At 43.3% G+C, this 21,911-nt stretch overlaps 2 protein-coding genes across 3 annotated transcripts in view; one reads left to right on the top strand and one right to left on the bottom strand.

The window, feature by feature from the left end:
- Positions 1–21,911, bottom strand: part of LOC102928204 (vomeronasal type-2 receptor 26-like) — a 144,767-nt gene that overhangs the window by 85,420 nt on the left and 37,436 nt on the right. For both annotated transcript variants that reach the window (XM_076561402.1, XM_076561403.1), the window contains one exon: positions 16,044–16,226. In XM_076561402.1, coding sequence (XP_076417517.1) covers positions 16,044–16,156 — 113 coding nt within the window. In that variant the 5' untranslated portion in view covers positions 16,157–16,226. Of the gene's footprint in view, positions 1–16,043; positions 16,227–21,911 lie in introns of those variants that run through there.
- Positions 1,959–12,859, top strand: LOC143270646 (disks large homolog 5-like). The gene is made up of 7 exons (XM_076561404.1): positions 1,959–2,123; positions 3,797–3,956; positions 5,566–5,697; positions 6,768–6,951; positions 10,740–10,855; positions 11,796–11,890; positions 12,056–12,859. The coding sequence occupies exons 2-7, from the start codon at positions 3,889–3,891 to the stop codon at positions 12,118–12,120; spliced, it is 660 nt and encodes a 219-aa protein (XP_076417519.1). The 5' UTR covers positions 1,959–2,123; positions 3,797–3,888; the 3' UTR covers positions 12,121–12,859.

The raw sequence follows: 21,911 nt of genomic DNA, 5'->3' as shown, positions 1-21,911 counted from the left end.
CCAGTAGAAAAACATGTTAATTCAGTTTTGTTTTCTTTCTTTTTGCATGGCACAGTTGTTAAGTGTAGTTTTCCATCTTCAATAGGACAGAGGAATGGAACACTGTGATACCTTGACTAACTCCTCACATCTCTAAGATGCCCCCTTCCCACTATACTTCAAATGCCATGTTAGGGCAAGAAAAAAGCATCTGTGGAAAAGAAGAATAAAAAGGAAACCCAACAATGAGAACCTGAATTAGAAAGATAGCTGGAAATCTGAGACCAGCCTTCAGGGATAAACTTTCGGGGAAGGAGAGAGGCATGAGGCAAAGGACAGTGGGAGATTGGGAATGAATATGTTCAGAGTGGGATATGTCTATTGTATTCTACTCCTAATCTCAACTTGTGTTTGTTAGAAAAGGTGACAACAGCTGAGGCAGAGTCAGCACCTGTCCCAGGACTCCACTTTCCAAATGGGACAGGATGAACTGCTGTTACACTGCTATCCAGTGAGTGACAGCCTCAGAAGTCATCAACTACCATGATGAGAGGAGGCAGGGAAAGCCTCATGGCTTTTTGCTTTCTGGTCAATCCCACTTCAAGGTGTGTTTAATGATGGTAAAGGGACAGGCTGGAAGCCAAATTTCAAACAGCTCTGTTCCCCAAGCCCCAGGTACTGCAGATGGCACAATACAAGCCTCATGATAAGAGAATCTTGATGATAAAGTGAGTCTCAGGCATAATAGGCCAGTATTTGAACTGTGTTCAATATGGACTGTGTTTGCCTTTTCCCCATGTCCTTCCTCTTCTCAGCAGTGAACTTCTGTAGCAGGACAGGATGATTGGAAGGGAAGTTGTCCACAACCAATGATGATAACTCTAGCCTTCAGGTACCTCCCCTAATTACCCAAGCTGGGAGGTGAGTTCCCAGAGTGAGAAGACCCTGCAGAAGAGGCTCTGAGTGGGCAGATGTCTCCCTTGAGGAATTTGGAATAGACTCAGGGCCAAGACAGGCAGGGCTGATATTAGGGCTGATATTAGCATGCATGTGGCTCTCACAGAGGGTGGAAATGCACACTCTCTACAGGCAGGCAGAGGTGGGGAAGTGGGGGGGGGGAGTTTACTGCCTATACACTCGGAATCTAAATCTTCCTCCCTTCATTCCTAAGCCAAGTTCTTCATTGTCTTCCCATTTTAACCCCTCTCTGTCCTGGTAATGCATAGAAAAAATGTTAAGGATACATTATATTTAAAAAAATTATGATTTTTGTTTACACACACACAGAGAGACAGAGACAGAGACAGAGAGAGACGAAAACAAAAAACATGGATTTTGGTCATTTCTGTTCAATGGTTACAAATACTTGCCATCACTTAAGAGAAGTGGTTACAAATTATTATTGGTTAAGATAAGAAAAAACTGGATCAAATTTCAAGCAGAGGATAACTCAATGAATTAAATAGAAAAAAGTTATTTTAAGATGTAATATGTTTATAAAAACTTAAAGGCTTAAGTATGTCTTGAGAGATTGAATGTATTCTGTATTGGACCTGGGGTAGTAGTTAAAGTTCTAAAAATATGGAACATTAAAGCTTAAACAAGTTATGAGATTTGAATACAAATAAAGTTTATATGGGATTTAAGATAAAGGTTTTCAGAATGGGAATATTAAAGAATATTTTGGGAAGAAGGAAAATATATGAAATGCAACTTCACTTAGATAAAGTTTCTAATGAAGCAGAAAGCTAGCTTTCTGACTTTGGAAGGAGGATCTACCTAAAGGCTTCCATTGTGACCACAGAGGCTCATGGAAATGGCACCTTGGTTTCAAGTCACTTTTGGGTGAGGTATGTAGCAAGGATGAAATAGCTAGATCATGTGACATCAGCACATGGACATTCTACTGTCTCCTGGAGAGCCCTGGCATTCCATGTGATGTCACCAGTGTTGTGGCAACACCAACTGTCATTGGGGCATTGGTGCAGAGTCTCGTGTTTCACCTACAGATATTCTGACTAGACTGAACAGGATTCTTGGGAGAAAGGATGGCGAGCACAGGGAGATCAGAGGGAGGCAGAAGGAAGATGGCTTCCAGTCTCCATGTCACACATCAAGAAACAAATGGTTCTGGGGAAAATGCAGTGAGTCTTGGGCAAGGGATGGGGAGCTTCCAGAAGGAGGAAAGCTTCAGCTTCCAGGAGTGGGGCTCAGGAGGGGAGAGTTTCTGAGAAGAAATGGGTCTATCCTGGTCCTCTGAGTTCTTCAAGAGCAGACCCAGAGTTGAATATTTTCATTCCTGCCCTCTCACTAGCCAGTCCTCTTTCCTCTACCTTGAGTACAGGACTGGGACATCAATCTTTTTGTAAGTATTTGTTCTTGATGACTGAGGGCTCAGCTGGGGATGCCCAGTCCTTAGGTATTTTCAGTCATACCTATCAGTAGTTGATAACAGTTTTGCTAACATCATGATGGCTGGAATGTATTCTGCTGCAGCATTTAGCAAAAGTTTCATTATTACCTATGTGACATATTATTTTTTTGACAGGACCCACATAATCCTCCACCACCCCCATATATGTAACAGCCCAGTGGATTTTCTCTAATGTACTTGTTCACCTCATGGAACTGATCTTCCTTCCCCATTGTCCTTAGCTAATTTCTTAGCATCCTTATTTTCTCATCATATTAGCTGGCAATCATCAGGAGAAGAGCCATTCCTGGGCGGTGTTTGAAAAATGAGTCTTGCTCTCCACACATAATGAACTACTAAATTAGAATGAACTAGATTCTAATGAATCAGAGAAATCTCAAGATTGGAAGGAGGAGGTGCAGAAGGCCTTCCCCTGTGTCTCAGGAAAGGCTCCTGGAAAGGGCATCTTGGCTATTGGTGAATTGGGGAAGAGTTTGTTATCAGATAGGTGATGACCATTGGCAGTGGCCCTAACTATCCATTCTCTAGAAATTCAATTGTATTCTGGAGAGCCCTTGGCATCTTCTATGAAATCACCAGAGTCATGGCAAACCCATCTGCCCTTGAGGCATTCAATAATTGCTTAAAAATTCACCAACTGACATGATGGCAAGACCGAGCACACTGATTGGCAGAGAGAGCCCTAACTTACTAAGGAGGTGAGGCTAGAACTGGACCTTCTAGTATGGGGTTCAGAAGCTGTGATAATCTGAAGCAATGGGCCTATGCTGCTTATCCGGGTTCCTAAAGAGCAGATCCAAGGTGGAGGATTTCTGATGGTTAGTTGGCAGAGGGCCAGGGATGGTCAAGGCTGCAGCTGCTGTGCAGGAACCTCCTTCAGTTCATTCTGAGTGGCAAAGAATGCCAACAGGAGGCCGAGAACCACTAATGTATCAGAATGGGATGTTGTTGCACTTTATTTCTGATGTAAATACCAAGAAGGGAAAGTTTCCATCCATGTACCCAAGTCTGAGGCATTCAGTTCCTTTTAGTTATAGACACAGGTTATCAGGGCTGGGAGGTGAAAAGCACTAGGGACTCCTGGACTTCCTAGCATCACATCAGGTATGAGATGACAATTCCAAACCAACGTGGCTGGCCTTGCTTATATCTTTCAGGGCCAGGGGGGCTGCAGTAGGGGCTGAGGCATATATCTAGCCATGGGGATGGGAGACAGACACATGGCTTATGAGGCCCAGCTTAAGGAGAGCTGCTCTAATCTTTGAGAGCTTCACTGGGTTCCATGCACTTCCTCTTCCTCAGGCCTTGTCTTGGGACACCACATGATCTCCTTGGCTTATGGCATTCATGTGTAGAAATTCACTTGTGTTTATGTACCTACAGGGGCTGCTAGGAAGTCATCATCCACACCCTTCTTCCTCACTGAGCAAGAGCAGCAGCTGAACCAGGTGGAAAAACTGAAACTTCAGCTACAGATGATGACCAATGACAGGAATGAACTGCGTGAATTCCTGGCCCATTACAACAATCAGTTGAACAACAGGTATTCATCATGCCCTGTTCTCTGGTGAATGTCTTGACCCTACTGTGTCAATTCCAGCAGTCCTTGGGTCACTGGAAGCTGCACCTGCAGGGTGACCTGCACAAGCATATTTTCCTAAATGCATCTGAGAGGCAGAACTAAAGCCTGTAGGAGTGAGATGGGACACAGGCTGTTCTGATTCCTCCTTATGAAAACCAGAGCCTGTGGCCTGAATCACAATCCACAGAGAGGGGCAGTAGGGTGTAAGATCACAACATGCATTTCAAGAGGCCTTGACAGGTGTTGGCTTGTAGATGCTGGGTGCTCTGAGTTTAACCTGAGTCTCTGTATCTGACAAGGTATTTATTTTTGCTTGTTGCTCTGAGAGCAGCTTGAAGGGCCTTGTGGTCCTACTTGGTCCATCTGTGTGTGTCTGGAAGGCCTGGTGTCCATCCTTGCTCCTCTCTGGTCTTGTTCCTTGTACTGGGAGACAATGCCACCCACCTGCATTTCTCTGACATCCTAACTCTGTGTGGGTTTGTGTGCATGTGAATTGCCCGCTAAGGGGCCCAAACATCGCAAACATGGCAGTGTCAGGTTTTGGCCTTTTCACTTCCCTTTCCCTTGATAAACCATTAGATTACATTCTTAAATTGAGTCCCCAAAGTTCATTCCCTTTTGTGCACACTGACTCATTCTTGAAACTGAACACCAAAGTTCAACAATCAAAATTCATTACCCGCCTAGACTTGCCAACCTGTCCAATCAGATCTCAGCAACTCACCCTAGCACAGACTTAACCTTTCTATTTAAAATCCCACTGCTGAAAAAAGCCTGCTGCATGTTGTCTGCCTTTGTGTGATCCAGAGGCAGGCTCCCAATGCCATGCTTGCCCTGCTGGGGAAATGCATCTCTTTGTGCTGAGGATTTGGTGTCTCAGTGTGTTCTGTGCTGTCTCTGAGAGGCTCCATTACAGTGTGTGTGTGTGTGTGTGTGTGTGTGTGTGTGTGTGTATTTGTGTGTGTGTTTGTGTGTGTGTTTGTGTGTGTGTTTGTGTGTGTGTGTCCCTTCAGATCTTGTGAGTTGGAGATTGATAGTAGGCCTGAGAATTTGTCTGTTTCAAAGGATTCAGGTGATATAAGAGCTGAGACCACAGAGCTCCACTTTGAGCATCACTGTTCTCAGTCTTTGTGCTCACTCTGGTGCCTCACTGGAATCCCCTTGGGAGTTTATAAAGCCATCCTCATAGAGTGCCTCATGCATGACAATACTGATGATAAGTTCTGGTTATCCTTGTAAGGACAAAGCATTTCTGTTCTCACAACAGTGGAAATGTCATCACAGATTTCAGGTAGGCCCACACTGGTGGACCTTCTAAGAGAGCTAGTCTACCTCTCCAGGCCTACTGAGGGAGCTCATGTAGCCCTGTCTCCTTCCCTGTTGACACCCAGCCTTTCCTGGCCCTGGGGCAGGGTAGCAAGTCTAATGCACATCAGGAGTTCCCAGTACATAGGATTCAGGGTGTGACATCCAGTAGGCTAGGGTAGTGCAAAATACAACCTTAATTCATGGGGTCCCTGAGGCCTGTGTTCACAGGGTTCTTTGCTCATGGGGCTATGCCCTACCACAGGCTGAATTCGGAGAATGAGATGCAGAACACAGAGTATAAAAAGGATATGTCAGATGTGAAGAAATTACCCAAGGAAATTAGTGAGGCCTTGTACAAGTGCACAGAGCTGAGTGAGAAGACCAAAATCTACTGGTGAGTGCCTGACTTGGGTGGACTCCAGAACTTGCTAAGGACTGCTTCTTGTTGTCTGAAGTTTCTCCAGTCCTGCCTGACCACGCTGCCAGGAGGAATCTGTCCCACCTGCCTCCTGCAGCAAAATGGTCCCATATAAACACACAGAAGCTCACATTACTTACAAAATATATGGCCAATGGCTTAGTTTCAGGCTAGCTAGCTCTATCATCTTAAGTTAACCCAATTCTATTCATCTGTGTTTTCCCACATGGCTGCTGAATGCCAGGCTGCTGGCATGTTACCCCTTGGGTGGCAGCTGGCATTTCTTCCACCTCTGCCTTTCTTCTCTGTCTCTCCTGGACTTTCATGCCTAGCTCCTTCCTGCCTTGCCATAGGCCAAAGCAGCTTATTTATTAACCAATGGGAGCAATACACATTCATGGCTTACAGAAAGACATCCCACAGCATCTTCTTCCCTTCTCCACCTTTAAACCAAAGTGAGGGCTGTGGTTCTAGTCTGTTTACATCTTAGCAAGCAGCCTGCCTTATCACTCTTGGACTTGTGCCTCCTAGACTGAGTTCTCCTAAGTGTTAAGAGTCTAAGAGGCCCTCCCAACTTTTGCCTGTCAGCTTCTGGAACTTCTAGACAGAAAACATAGTTTGCACCATGAATGGTTTCTGTGGCTCTGGCAGGAGCTTACAGAGCTGGTTTCTATGGGACACATGGAAGGAAAGTATTCCTGATGCATCTTCTGTCTCCATCAGAGCAAGGTTTCCCTCTACCTGCTCATGTTTTCCCAATACTGTGAACAGTTAAACACCAGGGTGTGTGTTCGTGAGGTAGCAGATCCAGTCTTCAGAGGTACATGGATCCCTTTTGCTGTCGGGTCTTCAGAAGTAGTGTAAATCTTTCTGGAATTTGGCTATTCTCTGGCTGTTGCCTGCACCTGAGTGATTCTGGCATGGATAATGAGGGCTCCAGCCCAGGGCTTTTGGGGATGGGGACATGGGACCTTGCAGGAATCATGGTATTGGGAGGCAGGAGTGCCAGATGGAAACGGAGCACATCATTTCTTGTGATATTTCAGCACCCTCTACAGTCAGCACCTGAGTGAACAGACTCAGCTGAAGGAAAAAGTGAGAATCTTGCTAGAGGACAAGAAAAAGCTGCAGGGGGAGCAGATTTTACTACAAGAGTCCTGTGAGGAGGCAAAGAGGCTCTGTGAAGAGGCCCATGAGAAGATCTATGACCTCTGGACAAGGCAGCTGCAGGTGGGTTGAAGCACCAGGGCTCACCTGGCCACCTGTCTGACCATACACACACATACACACACTCATGTAACCATCTAATCACTTATCCACCTGACCCATCCTATCCAATAGTTCACTTCTGTGATCATTCACAAGTCTTTCTGGGAGTTAGCCTCTTAGGCAAGCAAACCCTACTGCTTGGCTGGAAGCCGCAGCCCATTGAGGGAGACGGGTCAATCACATACCACTCACCTGTATGTCAGTATGGGAGGAGCCATGCTATAATGGTAGCCACAGAAATCTGAGTGAGTCAGGTCAAGGGTCTAGGTCTCATTTGCTTTTGCAGGGGTCATGTGTGATCAGAGCAGACACAGGATGGAAGGAGGAACACCCCCGGAAAAAGCGAAATGACCGGGGCTCATAGACATCTTTTTGGGTGCCATATGGCATTTTACCCTCTTGTTCCCAGACTGCCATGGTGTTCTCTTTACCTGGACAAGCTCTTGGTTCACAGTAACAGAAACTAAATTAACAGCTTGTCAGTACTGTTTGTTGTGAGTGGCATTGGCCAGTTCTCCCATCCTGGATCTTACATTCAGAAGCTCACTGGATGACCAGGGATGTGGCAAGGGCTTATGACAGGTGGGGGTCAGGGTGACAGATTTGAGCCAACTGCATCAACATAGCCTGCAGAGACACAGCATGCTTCCCCAGGCATTTTTAGTCCAAAATGATACAGAATTGTGGGACTTTCTTATAACAGCTAGTGTGAGGAGTCTAAAACCAACTGGCAATGTCATCCTCATCCAGTGTGATGTCCTCCTCACTGCATTCTGATCACTGATGATTGGAGGGGTGTTTGTCTGTGTGTGAGTATGTCTGTCTGAGGGTGTATATACATCTGTGGTTGTTTTGGAAGGTCTGATGATGACATCGAGTGTCCTCTGTTGCTTTCTCCCCTATTCCCTCCAGCCCGAGTCTCTTACTGAACCTGAAAATTTCTGTTCTGGCTAAGCTGGATAGCCACAGATCTTTGGATCTCCTGTCTCCTCACAGTAGAGCATCCTGTCTTTTTCTGTCTCATTTCATTTCTAAATGGTTCCTTTGTTCAGAAAGAGAACTGATTTGTTGGTTTCTCTTCATTTTTAAACATGTTTATTACTTTGGAATTAATGCATCTTAAAATAAATAACAAAAATCAAACAATGGAGCTACTTTAAAAATAAAAAAGTAGACTTCTTTACTTTCACAGTGTAGAGGTAACTTCCCAGGAAAGGTCTGTTTTGTCTACTGGCTTCACAACATGTAACCTGATATTTTGAAGCTCACTCTTAGGACAGAGTCCAACTCATAGTTGTATAGAGTGCTGCGTTTTAGAAAAGTGCTCTAGATGACCTAAGTAGCTTTCCACTGACTGGCCTGGGGCTGTTTTCATATAATGTGCACTGTAATCTGGTCAAAAGTTGTTGGGTAATGACAATGGGTGACTTCTAGTCTCTGGTGCTGTCAATGTCTTCTGTGGAGGAGTCGGGGTAAGTTTAGTGAGGAGACTATGATGGGTCAACTTAAATCTATCGGGAGGCTTCATGTCTGACCCTCTTCCCCCAGCGCTTGGTTTTGTGTGGTCCAACTCAGTTGTGCAGAGGTTGTTACTTATCTGTACGATCAGTGAGTCTGGTGTTAAGAACTTCCCTGGAAAGGGAAATAAGTTCAGGCCAGGACAGAAGAGCTTGGCTGGGTCTAAGAGGCTTGTAGACTGCAGGGAGGACCCACTACCTCCCCCTGGAGTATAAAAGGTGCTGCAACATTCTAGTCTTGTACCTTGCCTTTCTGGATTCAAGAAAGGTGTGTGTGAGTGTGTGTGTGTGTGTATGTGTGTTGTTGTTGTTGTTGTTGTTGTTGCTTTTATGTGTATCTTTGAGGAATGAGAATGTGTGTTTGAGTCTGTGGGTATGTTCACTCTCTCACGGAACAATGGAACATCTTTAAGAATGATGGAGATGGATTTCAATGAGAAAGTACTGTGCCTAATCTGGTTAGTACCACTTTGCCTCCATCAAAGAACAGCTGTTGTTGCCCATCCTTCTGCATGTCCACACAGCTAACTACAACCAAAAGCCACATAACTGATGCAAGCTAAAAGTTCTTCAGGTATTTGTAGAGGCAGAATTATTTATCTGCAAAGAAATCCTCTGGAGAAAAACAAAGTAATGGGGTCCATGAAGGTGTGAGAGAGGCTACTGAGAGGCAGGAAAGGCTGCCTGAGGGTTTGTGTCCCTCTCTGCTCTGGGTGAAAGGAGGCTGGTGACTGATGACTTCCCTGCATCCTGTTTTGTTCTTCGCCTCATCACCTGCTGCCATTTTCCATTCACCTTTGCCTAACTTTGGTTCAGCTAACCTTGCCCTTGGAACTGGCCTGGACTTGATTCTCAGAGAAATTCTGAACTGCAGAGGTGCTTGTGGCTGCATCCCAGCCCAGCAGAAGTCCCACAGCTATGCTGAGGTGTGAGATGAGGTTGTCTTAGGGTACCGCTTAGGCTCATCATACTCTCAAGTACACACTCCATGTTGTGTCTGCAGCACTCAGAAAATGCTTTTATTCCAAACTTCTTCATAATGAGTTAAATTCAGCCTGATGGAGAGTTGGGAGAAATGAGAACTCTCAGACATTGCTAGTAGTGTAAAATGGTGCAGCCCTATGAGAAGGTATGTGCAATTATTCAGAAAGTGGAACTGCAGACTTCAGGTGGAGCATTGATTCCAGAATGGAAAGTGGTGTCCACAGAGAATAGGGGACAACAGGGATTCAGCAGGACTCATCAGAACAGCCCAACTAGAAACTCTTCAGATACCCATCATTAATGAGTACAAACATACAATGTGATCCATGGGATATTGTGAAGTATAGAATAATATATGCAGTCATTTGGCCGTGAGTTAGTCAAACTTCTGTTACTCAAAGAAATCCCTGACACAATCAACTTACTTGGAGGAAAGGTTAATATAGACTCCGGATTGTAGAGATTTTCTAGTTTTCTGAGCTCATTCCTTTGGGCCTAAATGGAGGCAACCTGTTGTATAGAGAGCTTCTTTAGGAGGAAGCTGCCCTCCTTGGAGGCCCTGGGAAGCACTGAGTGAGAGCAAGGGGCTGGTCCACTGCCATCCAGTGGTCCTGTGCTGGGGAACTAAGCCTTCAATGCACAGACTGGGGAACTTGCTAATAGAGCTTAGATTACAGATCCAGGAACCCTGGTGTTCACCTGTCTGTGTACAGGTTTTCAAGGCAAGCACTTCATTGACTTATCTACCCACTGAGTTCTTCTCCCAGGTCACCAGGCATGCACATGTTATACAGACACACAAGCAGGCTATACATCTGCACATATAAACTAAAAATAAACTGAAAAATTATCAAAACCTAGTAAAAGCACACAATATTCTCCACATCCCTGTGCTCAGAGCATCCTGTGTTTCCTGTCTCCAGGCAGGAATATGGGTAGAGAGGGTGTAGGTTAATGAAAGGTAACTTTGTTCTCCATAGTATCCCAGGTGATCTCTTCTTACATAAGAGTTATCTGGAAAACTAAGTGTGGATGGAATGTAGTGTGCTTGTATGTGTGCATCCATGTACATGTGTGTGCTAGAGAGAAAGAGAAAGAGAGAGAGAGAGACAGAGAGAGAGAGAGAGAGAGAGAGAGAGAGAGAGAGAGAGACAGAGAGAGAGAGACAGAGAGACAGAGAGAGAGAATGCATGTTTATGTACATGGTTAGGACAACCTCACCTAAAAACACAATCTTCTAATGAACAGGAACATCAAAGTCTTGAGGAAAATCTTCACTCCCTGCTGAAGCAGAAGGAGCTGTTCACCCGGCAAAGGGACTTGGCAGTAAAGCTGCAGCATCACTTCACTGTGTCCCAGATGAGGTAGGAGCCCAGGCTTCCAGAAGCAGGGGGATCCAAGTGGGTCCATTGTACCTGGATCTCCATCCTCTTTGAGTTTGTCAATTGGCAAAGCTGCCAGCCACGGGCAGGGAAAGAAACCATCACAGTGTCATTGCTGGCTCAGTCAACAGGAAGCAATATGCTCTCTCCTTGGTCTTATGGGGACTGTGTCCCCTTCTTCCTTTCTGAGAACTCTTGTATGCTCTAGTATCTCATCTCTTAGATTAGATCTCCCCACAAATATTCCCATAGCAGCCAGAAACGTGGAAAGGAGGATCATTGATCATGAAGAAAAGTGTGTCCCCTGCATCTTTTCCATCAGGAACATCACGTTTAGAGAGAAGTGTCCACCTTTTGCAAATTTGCATAAAGCACACTCCTGCTGATTGCAGGCTCTCTGCAGTGTTTATCAGTTTCTCATGAGAAGATTTACTCTTGGTCATAAACAGAGTAGGAGCTGACAAGTTAATCCCATGCAGGGTTCTCAGCTGTAGGAACAACCAGAGCCTTCTTTGCATTGCTGTGTAGGCTCCACTAGAGGGCAGGCATAGAGTTTTCCAGGAGGTTCACATTCACCTGGTATCTAATCAAGGCCACGGATATCTTTCCTGAACTGTGTCTAAGACTTTAACATAATGATATTTCTCCAAAATGATGTCTTTGGACTGTTGGAGAAATATGCTGTTTTTTTTTTCTAATCCAGCACAGTATGTACTTACCAGTTCAACTTTTAGCAGTTTTTAAAAGCTGAGAAAAAAATCCTGCCCATGTGCTCTGTGACCCTTTTCCCTTGGTGAAGCAAGGAATGAACTCAGGTGAAAGGTAATGCTCAATTGTCTAGCTGAGTAGAGCTGGTGGAGGCTCAAAAGCTGACATGGCATGTCCCCACCAGGCTTGTGCCCCAGCTGCCTTCCTCCCCTAGGTTTGAAAACCTCCAGCAGGAACTGGAGCAGACCACAGCCCAGGAAGAGAGCCTCCTGCAGAAGGAGCTGCTGGTGCAGAAACACTATGTTCCAGGCAAGTAAGCCACCATTGAGCCCCATCACCAGCAGCCAGGGTATTCATGGGGTTTGTTTTCTTCCTTAACTTTTGTTTACTAAGGATAAATAGGCCCTGATTTTTTTTGACAGTGGCACAGCAAAACTGATTCTGAATATTTTCTTTGCTGGTTTTCCCTAACAGCACCTCTTCAGAAAACTGAGAAGGCTGGAAGAAGCCAGAGACACCTTGAAGGCCTGATATTCTAAACCCCAGGTTCACAGCCTCCTCAGAAAATGCCACCTCTTTTCAGCTGTGAACTCACGAGTGAGACAAATATCAACCTACCATCAGGCAATCCAGCCACAATCTGATCCACATCTGTGGCTCACTATTCCCAGAGAAAAGATTGTATCACAAATAGTCTAAGATTCAGAGGACACAACACAAATTACTAAGAACCCTGACATCCATCAGCACGTAGCCCCAGTGAGGGGCAAAACAAAATGAAGAGGACACGTGGGTGAGCAAGAGTTCTTCTGTCAGCTTCCTATCAAGGGCTTTGACAAGATGACTCCATATGTGATGGAAATCTGACAAGGAAGACTGTGGTAACATCACACTGCCATCCAAACAGACCACACCCAAACCATAAGATTCTCTCTACGGCAGTGTTGAAGCTGACGCCATGTCATGTGCAAGTTTTGCTGAAGATAATTCACTGCAGAGAATAAGACAGTTCCTCACATCATTTGCTCTCCCATAGTGAAATTCCAAGTGATCCTGAAATTTGCTTAATTTTTTTGTTTATATGTTGGGATATTTATGCTTTGGATTTTGGTTTTCTTCATTTTGGTTTAAGGTTTTGTTAATTTTTGTTATTTCTTATATTCTTATCATTGTTTTAATAGTTTGCTAAGGTTATACATTATATATAAGGACTGCTGTTTTGAAAGCCCCCATTGAGTAAAATGAATGTTTTATGAATAAAATGCAATTTGAAACTTCACTCTGAGACTCTTCTTTAGGCAGGTGAGGATTCACACTCCTGTAAACCCTGAACTCTCAGGCTTTGATGTATCTCAGTAAATTCCAGGAATCTTGAGCTGCACAAGGATTTCCCAGCCATTGGACTCAGTGCTATTGTCAGACCCAAACTACTCTAAAAATTCTATACCTGTCTGGTGCATTGTTCAGGGTTTAATGGGGTAACAGAATGAATTTCTATATAAACAAAAGGCTATGTTTTAGAATGACTTAGAGGCTGTGGCCCAGCTAATTGAGCATTGGCTGGCTATAATGGCAAAATCCTCGAATCCAGGAGTTGCTCAATCCACTATGCTTGATGTCTCAGCCCATCAGCAGTATAGTCTGGAATACCAAGGAAGTTGGCTCCAATGCCAGTGAAGGCATGGACTTGCTTGCAAGGTGAGAGCAAGCATCTAAAGAGAAAAACTCCCTTCTTCCATTTCATTATATGGGCTTCCAGCACAAGGTCTGGCTGAGATTACAAGTGGGGTTTTGGGGTTCAAAACATCTGAGTTATAGGTGTTTCTTTCCTCATCAATATCCAGATTAACAGAATGTCTTTCTAATGCAAAGATCAGGATTACATGTGGATCTTCTCTCTTCAAATTAAGCAAAAATACCTCACAGGCATGCCCCTCCATTTTGGGGTTTTAATGAATTTCAGATGTAATAAATTTGACAAACAAAAATAGCACTCACAATTGCTCCCTTATCAACTTGACACACAATTATATCTTTTGATGTCATGATTAATTTCCAAATGTAAAACAATAACCAGGTCTTAATATTGCCTAAACAAGATATAATTACTCCAAGTACAACACGAACCCATTATGTATTAGACCAGCTCAAAATTATGCCTAACATGACTTAATTATCCCTTGTAGTTGGAGTTTTCCTGTGTCCACCCAGCTCCTTCAGCAGATCAGACCCAAGTAAACACACAAGAGACTTATATTACTTATAAACTGTATGGCCGCGGCAGGCTTCTTGCTATCTAGTTCTTATATCTTAAATTAACCCATTTCTATTAATCTATAAGTTGCCATGTGGCTTGTGGCTTACCGGTACTTTACATCTTACTTCTCATGGTGGCGGTGGCTTCTCCTGACTCAGCCTTCCACTCCCAGCATTCTCCTCTCTGCTTATCCTGCCTATACCATACTTCTTTCCTGGCTACTGTCCAACCAGCGTTTTGTTTGTTTGTTTGTTTGTTTGTTTGTTTGTTTGTTTGTTTTATCAATCACTCGGAGCAACACATTCACAGCAGATAGAAACTCATCCCCAGCAATTGCTGTACAACTGCAAACACATTATAAAGTTAGAATAAGTGGCAATGTTCCTGGAGGGACATTCTTTTAGTATCTCAAATTTAAATATGATAACCATCAATATTCTCCCTCTTTTGGAATAAATTTGGTTTTATTTATTTATTTTTGTTTTTACATCCTAACCAAAATTTCCCCTCCATCCTCTCCTCTCAGTCCTTCCCCCAACCTCTACTCTTCCTGCTCCCCATCCATTCCTCCTTTTTTTTCTCTTCAGAAATGGGCAGACCTCCTGTGCATATCTGCCTGCCATGTTATATCAAGGCATGACTTCTTACATTAGAGCTGGACACAGGAATTCAGTAGGAGGAATGGGTCCCAAAAGCAGGTATTACAGACAAGCCCTGCTCCCACTGTTAGGAGTCTCACAGAAGATCAAGTTATACAACTGTAAAATACATGCAGAGGTCCTAGGTCAGTCCCATGCATTATCCCTGGTTGGTGGTTCAGTCTCTGAGTCACTATGAGCCTAGGTTAGTTAGTTCTGTGGGATGATTGTGGGGCTCCTGACCCCACTAGCTCCTACAAATATTTAATTGTTTATTCACTATTTTATGTTCATTGGTGTTTTGCATTTATGTATGCCTGTGTGAGACTGTCAACTCCTCTGGTCCTGGCGTTACAAACAGTTGTGAGCTGTATGAGATTTTTTTCGTTATTTTAAAAAATTAATTATATCATATGATAAGTGTATATAAATCTTCTGATTGGTATTTAAAATAATAACATCTATCTATCTACTTATTTTGTGATGAGGAAATAAATACATCTATACAATAGAGAGAGAATGAACATAGAATACACACCATGCCATTCTGTCATTCTGTACATATGGAGGTCAATGAATAAATTAGGAGGAGTCAGCTCTTTCCTTCCACCCAGCTACCCATCTCATTGGCCCTTCCCTGATACTTTTCATGATCGACTCGTGGCTTTCTGCCTTAGAGGGTTTTCTTGTGGTTCTGAAAGTTAGAGAATATTTTAATATTAAAAGGCATTGTGAAAACTTTGTGCAGAATTTTGTTTCAAATGAATGATACTGATAATAAACATAATAGTCACTCAGAGTTGAAGGCAGGAAAGAGCTGACACATCAAGCCAGCCACTCGGAAAGTTCTGCTGCCTCCTTGGCTGGTGTCTGGGAGTTGGGATTTCAGTTTATCTTTATATTTATATACGCATATATATGCAGTTAGATATGGTTGTACATATTAGGTATATCATATAGATACTTATAAAAATATGCACATAACTATACTCATAGTTGTGTATACAACATGCATACCATACACATGCATACCAATGCCACAAAGGTTGCTTGTTTATATTTAATTTCTTGTTATGCCAATTTATTGAATATCTAATTGAAATTCAAAGTATAATTCTGCGTGTGTGTGTGTGTGTGTGTGTGTCTGTGTGTGCATGCAAAGTTGTAGACACATACATGTTCTTAAATGTATGAATGTGGGCACATATTTGTGTGTGTTGTATGGAAACAAGCATGTGAGTATTGTGGCACAACACTGATGGTGCCTTCATCCTTTACAATGGGGTAGTAGCACTATTACAGTGGGGTGGGCATGCTTCATCATGCTTCATTCTGTGCAGGGAACTTGCATGCTTCTAGAGCACTGATGTTGTCTACCATGTTACTAACAATGTTTGATGTTTCAGGATCTTTCTTAGATGGATATCTACAATCTATGTCACATGTTAAGTCCCTCAGATACCATTTGACACCAAGCACAGATAAGTTTTCAGTCTCTCCTTCCTCTTCCACTGCACTTTCAGATTAGAGGAAATCACCCCCATCAAGTAAGTCTAACTATGCTTACTGGCTATCCAGAATTTGGTGAAGAGCAGGAAATTGTGGGTTCCCAGGTTCCAGTGATTCTGACAGGAAGACTTCCAGGTGGGCTGTTCCTACTGCAACTGCTGCCACAGGCATCCAGGCTGAGACAGCAAAGAGGCATCTCTGCTGGACAACTGTCTAACTTCTCTTCTTCCAGATTCTGCTGCTGCAGACAGGAAAAGGATTTCAAGTTCTGTGATTAGATAGCTGGTTTATTTTATTTTTTTAAATTTATTTATTCATTTATTCATTGATTCATTTATTTATTTATTTGTTTGTTTATTATGTACACAGAAGAGGGTACCAGATCTCATTACAGATGGTTGTGAGCCAGCATATGGGTGCTGGGAAATGAACTCAGGAAGAACAGTCGGTGCTCTTAACCTCTGAGCCTTGAGGCTACCCTCCCTAAATCCTGTTAGGCTTTGAGGGTAGCACAATGCTTACACTTCATCTAGAAATCACAGGAATAATTTCCCCACAGTTTTTCTTTAATAACTGAGATTTGATTGGTTGAGGACCAGTAGAAAAAGATGTTAATTCAGTTTTGTTCTCTTTCTTTTTGCATGCCACAATTCTTAAGTGTAGCTTTCCATCCACAATAAGATAGAGGAATGGAACACTGTGATACCTTGACTAACTCCTCAGATCTCTAAGGTGCCTCCTTCCCATTGTCCTTCAAATGTCATGTTAGGGCAGGAAAAAAGCATCCATGGAAAAGAAGAATAAAAAGGAAACCCAACAATTAAGGACCCTGAGTTAGAAGGATTGCTGGAAATCTGAGACCAGCCTTCAGGGATAAACTTTCAGGGAAGGAGAAAGGCATGAAGGCAAAGCACAGTGGGAGATTGGGAAGGGGTATTCTCAGAGTGGGATATGTCCATTATTTTCTACTCTTATTCGCCACTTGTGTTTGTTAGAAAAGGTGACAACAGCTGAGGCAGAGTCAGCACCTGTCCCAGGACTCCACTTTCCAAATGGGACAGGATGAACTGCTGTTACACTGTTATCCAGTGAGTGACAGCCTCAGAAGTCATCAACTACCATGATGAGAGGAGGTAGGGAAAACATCATGGCTTTCTGCTTTCTGGTCAATCCCACTTCAAGGTGTGTTTAATGATGGTGAAGGGACAGGCTGGAGGGCAAATTTCAAACAGCTCTGTTCCCCAAGCTGCAGATCCTGCACATGGCACAATACAAGCCTCATGGTGAGAGACTCTTCATGATAAACTGAGCATCAGAAATGACAGACCAATATTTGAACCGTGTACATATGGACTGAGTCTGACCTTTCCCCAATGACCTTCCTCTTCTCAGCAGTGAAGTTCTGTAGTAGGAAATGATGATTGGATGGAAAACTGTCCCCAAGCAATGATGATAACTGAAGCCTTCAGGCACCTCCCCTAATTACTAGTCCAAAGACATCTGCATAGCTTCACCACCTATGTGCTTCCCTGAGCAGAGTGTGGCCTGGCCTCTGTGACACTACACAAGGAATCATTGTCATGGTTTCATGTGTGCCCTTGACAGGTTGGCAGCTCACTCTATTAAAGTTGGCTGTGATTCACAACAATAATAACATGAGCAGGAATCAATTTCTGGTAAGTCAGTGGTAAGTCAGTGCAGACATTCTTTGTGGGAAGACCTGATCTCACATCAGTGAGTGGACATGACAAGGAGCTTTCTTGAAAGAGATCATGAAGGCATGGTTCATTGTTCCAGGGGTTTTTAAGGTAGAAGACAAATGGCATTTTGAGAAGTGTTTCCATAGCAAGGACAAGAGGGACACCCTCATAGTGCATGCCATGAATGACATACAGGAGAGGACACCATACTCACACTGCATAACAGGCCCCATGAAGATCTGTACAACCCTCATGTGCCTATCAAGGCAGCCTCTAAATCAATGGAGGACCAGCCTCTGTTGTTATATTAACTCCCTGTGATATCCCTTCATGGGAGCAGATCACAGAAGGAAAGGCAGCAGGGACCTTGTTGGGACTCTATTTTGTTATCTTTATTGAGAAGCAACAATTTTCCACATGAGCTCATGGTGCCTCTTTACCATGGCCACAGCCACCAATGCAACAGCAAGGACTCTCCCAAGCACCACTGTCTCTTCCCTACTTCCCCTTTCTATTTGTGTAATATGTAGATTCTTTCATCTGGAGTCTGTGCTGTGTGTTGGTGTCTGTGCCCATTTCCCTTGGAAAGAGCCAATGTTCCTCAGAATATACTTGAGATGTAAGAGAAGAACAATAAATACAGTCCTCTATCAATATCCACATGTTATTTTTATTCAGAAAGGCTGAGCATAATTCAAGGCTAATTACAAATACAAAGTAGCTCCAGTCAAACGTGCACTCAAAATTATCCGCTGCTTCAACCCTGAAGAGAAACAGGTACCAACAGTCCCAGAATATCAATATAACCAGGCTTAACTCTAACACATAAACTGCCTGGACACAGTGACATACTTAAAGTACCCCAGGCCAACAGGGCCCCTGAAAAGGCCCATGCTAAGCACCTAAAGTGAAAGTAGACCAGGATTACCATTAGACCATGATATCAAGACAGAAGTATTCCAAGGCCTAAGGATGAACCTGATGAAGACCAGAAATAACATCTACATTAGCAATGGCTTCCCTCACCCAGAAAGGCCAGGGACCAACCCTAGGAATGAAAAGGCCAAACCGTGACCTAAAAGAGGCCTTCACCAAAATCTGAAGCTGAATAAGCTCTGGCCCAGAGGAAAACAGAGGTATCCCTGGGCCAGTCCATTAAATGTAAGAGCCAAGGGCAAAGGAGAAGAAGGAAAAGTAACAAAATGAAATGAAACAAAAAGAAAAGAAAAGATTGCCCATGCCTAACCTTGACCCCGAAGAAGGCTGGCCCCAACCAAGAGGGAGATGAGTCCTACACTATCCCTCAGAAGAAAAAGACCTGGCTCAAAGAAAGAAAAGGAGAGTATCCATGCCCCAACTTTACCTGGACTGAAGCTAGGGCCTTCACCAAGATGAGAAGTTGGCCTCAACACACCTCTGACCCTGAAGAAGACTGGGCCAAACTAAGGAAGAACGTGGGCCCAGACCAATCCCTCAAATGAAAGAGGCTGGGGGCAAAGCAGGAAAAGGAGAATGCAAGAGTGCTAACACTTACCCTGACAAAAGCATGAACCAAAACAATGAGAGTGGACGACCTGGGACATTCTCCAAGGACCAAATGAAGAAGCAGGTCTGGGGCAAATTTTGACTGGGAAGAAATTAGAGCTCATACAAAACTCATAGAACAAGCCAGTCAAAATCAAAAGTGGAAATGTTACAGGCCAAAAATAGGCCTTCACGAAGATAAACCACAAACTCTAAAATCAAGGGAGCTCCTGCCAACCCAATGAGAGATACGTGGTCAGACTTAATGTTGACCCTAGGAAGCACAGTTTGAAGAGACAATTTAAATGGAACCTGCTCCAACCACAATGGAGAACTCTTCCAAGGAAAAACACTGATATCAAGTAGCCAAGGACCAAGCCCTGTGTGAAAGGAGTCCAGGCAATCCAAGAGAAGAAACATCCTGACCATAAACTGCTATCAGTGGACACCTGCAGCCTACTGAGCAAGAATTAAAGTCAGAAGCCCTGAACTTTAAGGATGTGTGGGCAGAATATTCTCTTCTTCATCCAACACCCTAACCAAAAGGGAGCCAGAAACACCTCAATTGTTGTGAATTGATCTAATGGCTCCCTTACAGATGAAAGCAAATGGACATCAGTAATATATGTGGTAGTTAGAGGGAACCTTGAGACACACTGATCCCACACCTCAATTTCACTTGACGTTTTAAAGTCAATCAAGGCCTCAAAAGAGACACACAGAAGAATGTTTATTGAAGATCTTAGTCTCTTAGACTTCATGTACAGATATAAGTTGACATCCTGAGTACCAACTGTGTGGATCACATATATTCCATTTACAACACTTATCATCCTCAGTACATTCAAGCCAGGATGTGCCACTCACCATGATCCAAGCTCTCATCTGAGTAACCAATGAATATGGACATAGCATAGTATTATATGGTGTTATACTGGATGAGGTTGTGGCCTGATAAAACTCCAAATCTTGACTTCAGCTGATATTTTTAGGAACAAACAAGTCTCAAAAGTAGCATAAGAATAACCCTTCCTACCAAGAAGCTCAGACTAACCCAAAATCTGCTTCAATAATTCTTTTCTACTTCTTTTAACAGAAACATGGTCCATAATGTTCCTCTCTCTTACAAGATTTCAGAGACATGAATTTAATATAAAATATTATATCAATTGTAGAAATGATTCCTCAAAGAAGGATCCCATTGTATTAGTTTTTAAATTCCCAGGATGATGTGTAATGACAATCACCAAAGCATTAACAAATACAGACTTTTCTCACATATTGTCAGAGTTCCTCCCATATTTAATTTTTCTTATTCTGACTTTTCTTGGTTAACATTCTGGAGTGACCCACCTCATCCTCACTTCTCAACTGCAGTCACTTCTACATTTCATTTCATCAACTTGCTGCATCTCCTCCTTCCTTAAAAAATTCCAGACTAATCATTGAGTGGGGTATCCTTGTGCTGGTGAGCTCAATGCTAGCAACCCCCCCCACTAAGTCTGTTGTCTTTATAAAAATAACATCCCCCAAAGACAAACACGATCAGTCCAACACATTCTAGGGAAGTCTATGAGATGGCATCAGACATTGGTAGTCTTAAGTCCTCCATTTCCCTCTGACTTTTCTCTTAAAAGTCAGGCGATAAGCTGGCCGGTGGTGGCACACGCCTTTAATCCCAGCACTCGGGAGGCAGAGCCAGTCGGATCTCTGTGAGTTCAAGGCCAGCCTGGCCTACCAAGTGAGCTCCAGGAAAGGCGCAAAGCTACACAGATAAACCCTGTCTTGAAAAACAAAAACAAAAAGCAAAACAAAACAAACAAACAAACAAACAAAAAAGTCAGGCAATGGGGATTTAGTACAGTGGTAGAGTGCTTGTCTAGCAAGCACAAGGCCTTAGGCTTGATCCTCAGCTCTGAAAAAAAAAGTGGTCTAAACTTTATCTTCAGAGTGTCTAGCCTGTTGCATATTCCTGACCCAGAGACTCTTGCCTCTCCATTACAATAATCCATATCACCATTTGATAACTCAGCCTGTTTTGTCACAACCTTTCTGTATCATCTGCTGTATCTAGGGTTCCTTGTTCCTTTTCTAGAGTTCTACACAAAACCTGGAGCATTCATTTAAAAAGATTCTTGGGGATCTAGAATGCCAGGGCTCCCTGGATGACCAGTATTTGTCCCACCTCACCTCATATATCAGCCTAAAGTAAAAGTGGGACCACTGAGAGACAACTGGAATGGAACTAAATTTGAGGGCTCTTTCTGGGAACCAGAAGTCCTAGAATTGTCCAGATTCAAAGGGCTACAGATGCTGAAAGAAAAAATCCAGAGTTCTTCACCCATAACAAGTTCTCTGACCAATATGGGAAAAAAGGACAAACGTTCTGAGTCCATTCTGCCTTCAGTGGACACAATAACCACTGTATTGTATAACCTGAAAAACTGTATATACTCTATTTTTATATACTCTATCTATCTATCTATCTATCTATCTATCTATCTATCTATCTATCTATCAGCTATCTCCATTCTTCAATCCATCTATCCATCTATCTACCTCCATCCATCCATCCATGCATCCATCTTCTCCCACTACTACTCTTCCTCTTCTATTTCTCCTTCTTCTTGCTCTTCCCTTATTCATCCAGGATATTATAATCATTTTTGCCTCCCTAAGTTTTTACAGGGCCTTATAAAATG

Source organism: Peromyscus maniculatus, chromosome 23, assembly GCF_049852395.1.
Source record: "Peromyscus maniculatus bairdii isolate BWxNUB_F1_BW_parent chromosome 23, HU_Pman_BW_mat_3.1, whole genome shotgun sequence".
NCBI classification, from domain to species: Eukaryota; Metazoa; Chordata; class Mammalia; order Rodentia; family Cricetidae; genus Peromyscus; species Peromyscus maniculatus.
The sequence above is the reverse complement of the archived record's forward strand: the minus strand, read 5'-3'. Positions and strand labels throughout refer to the sequence as shown.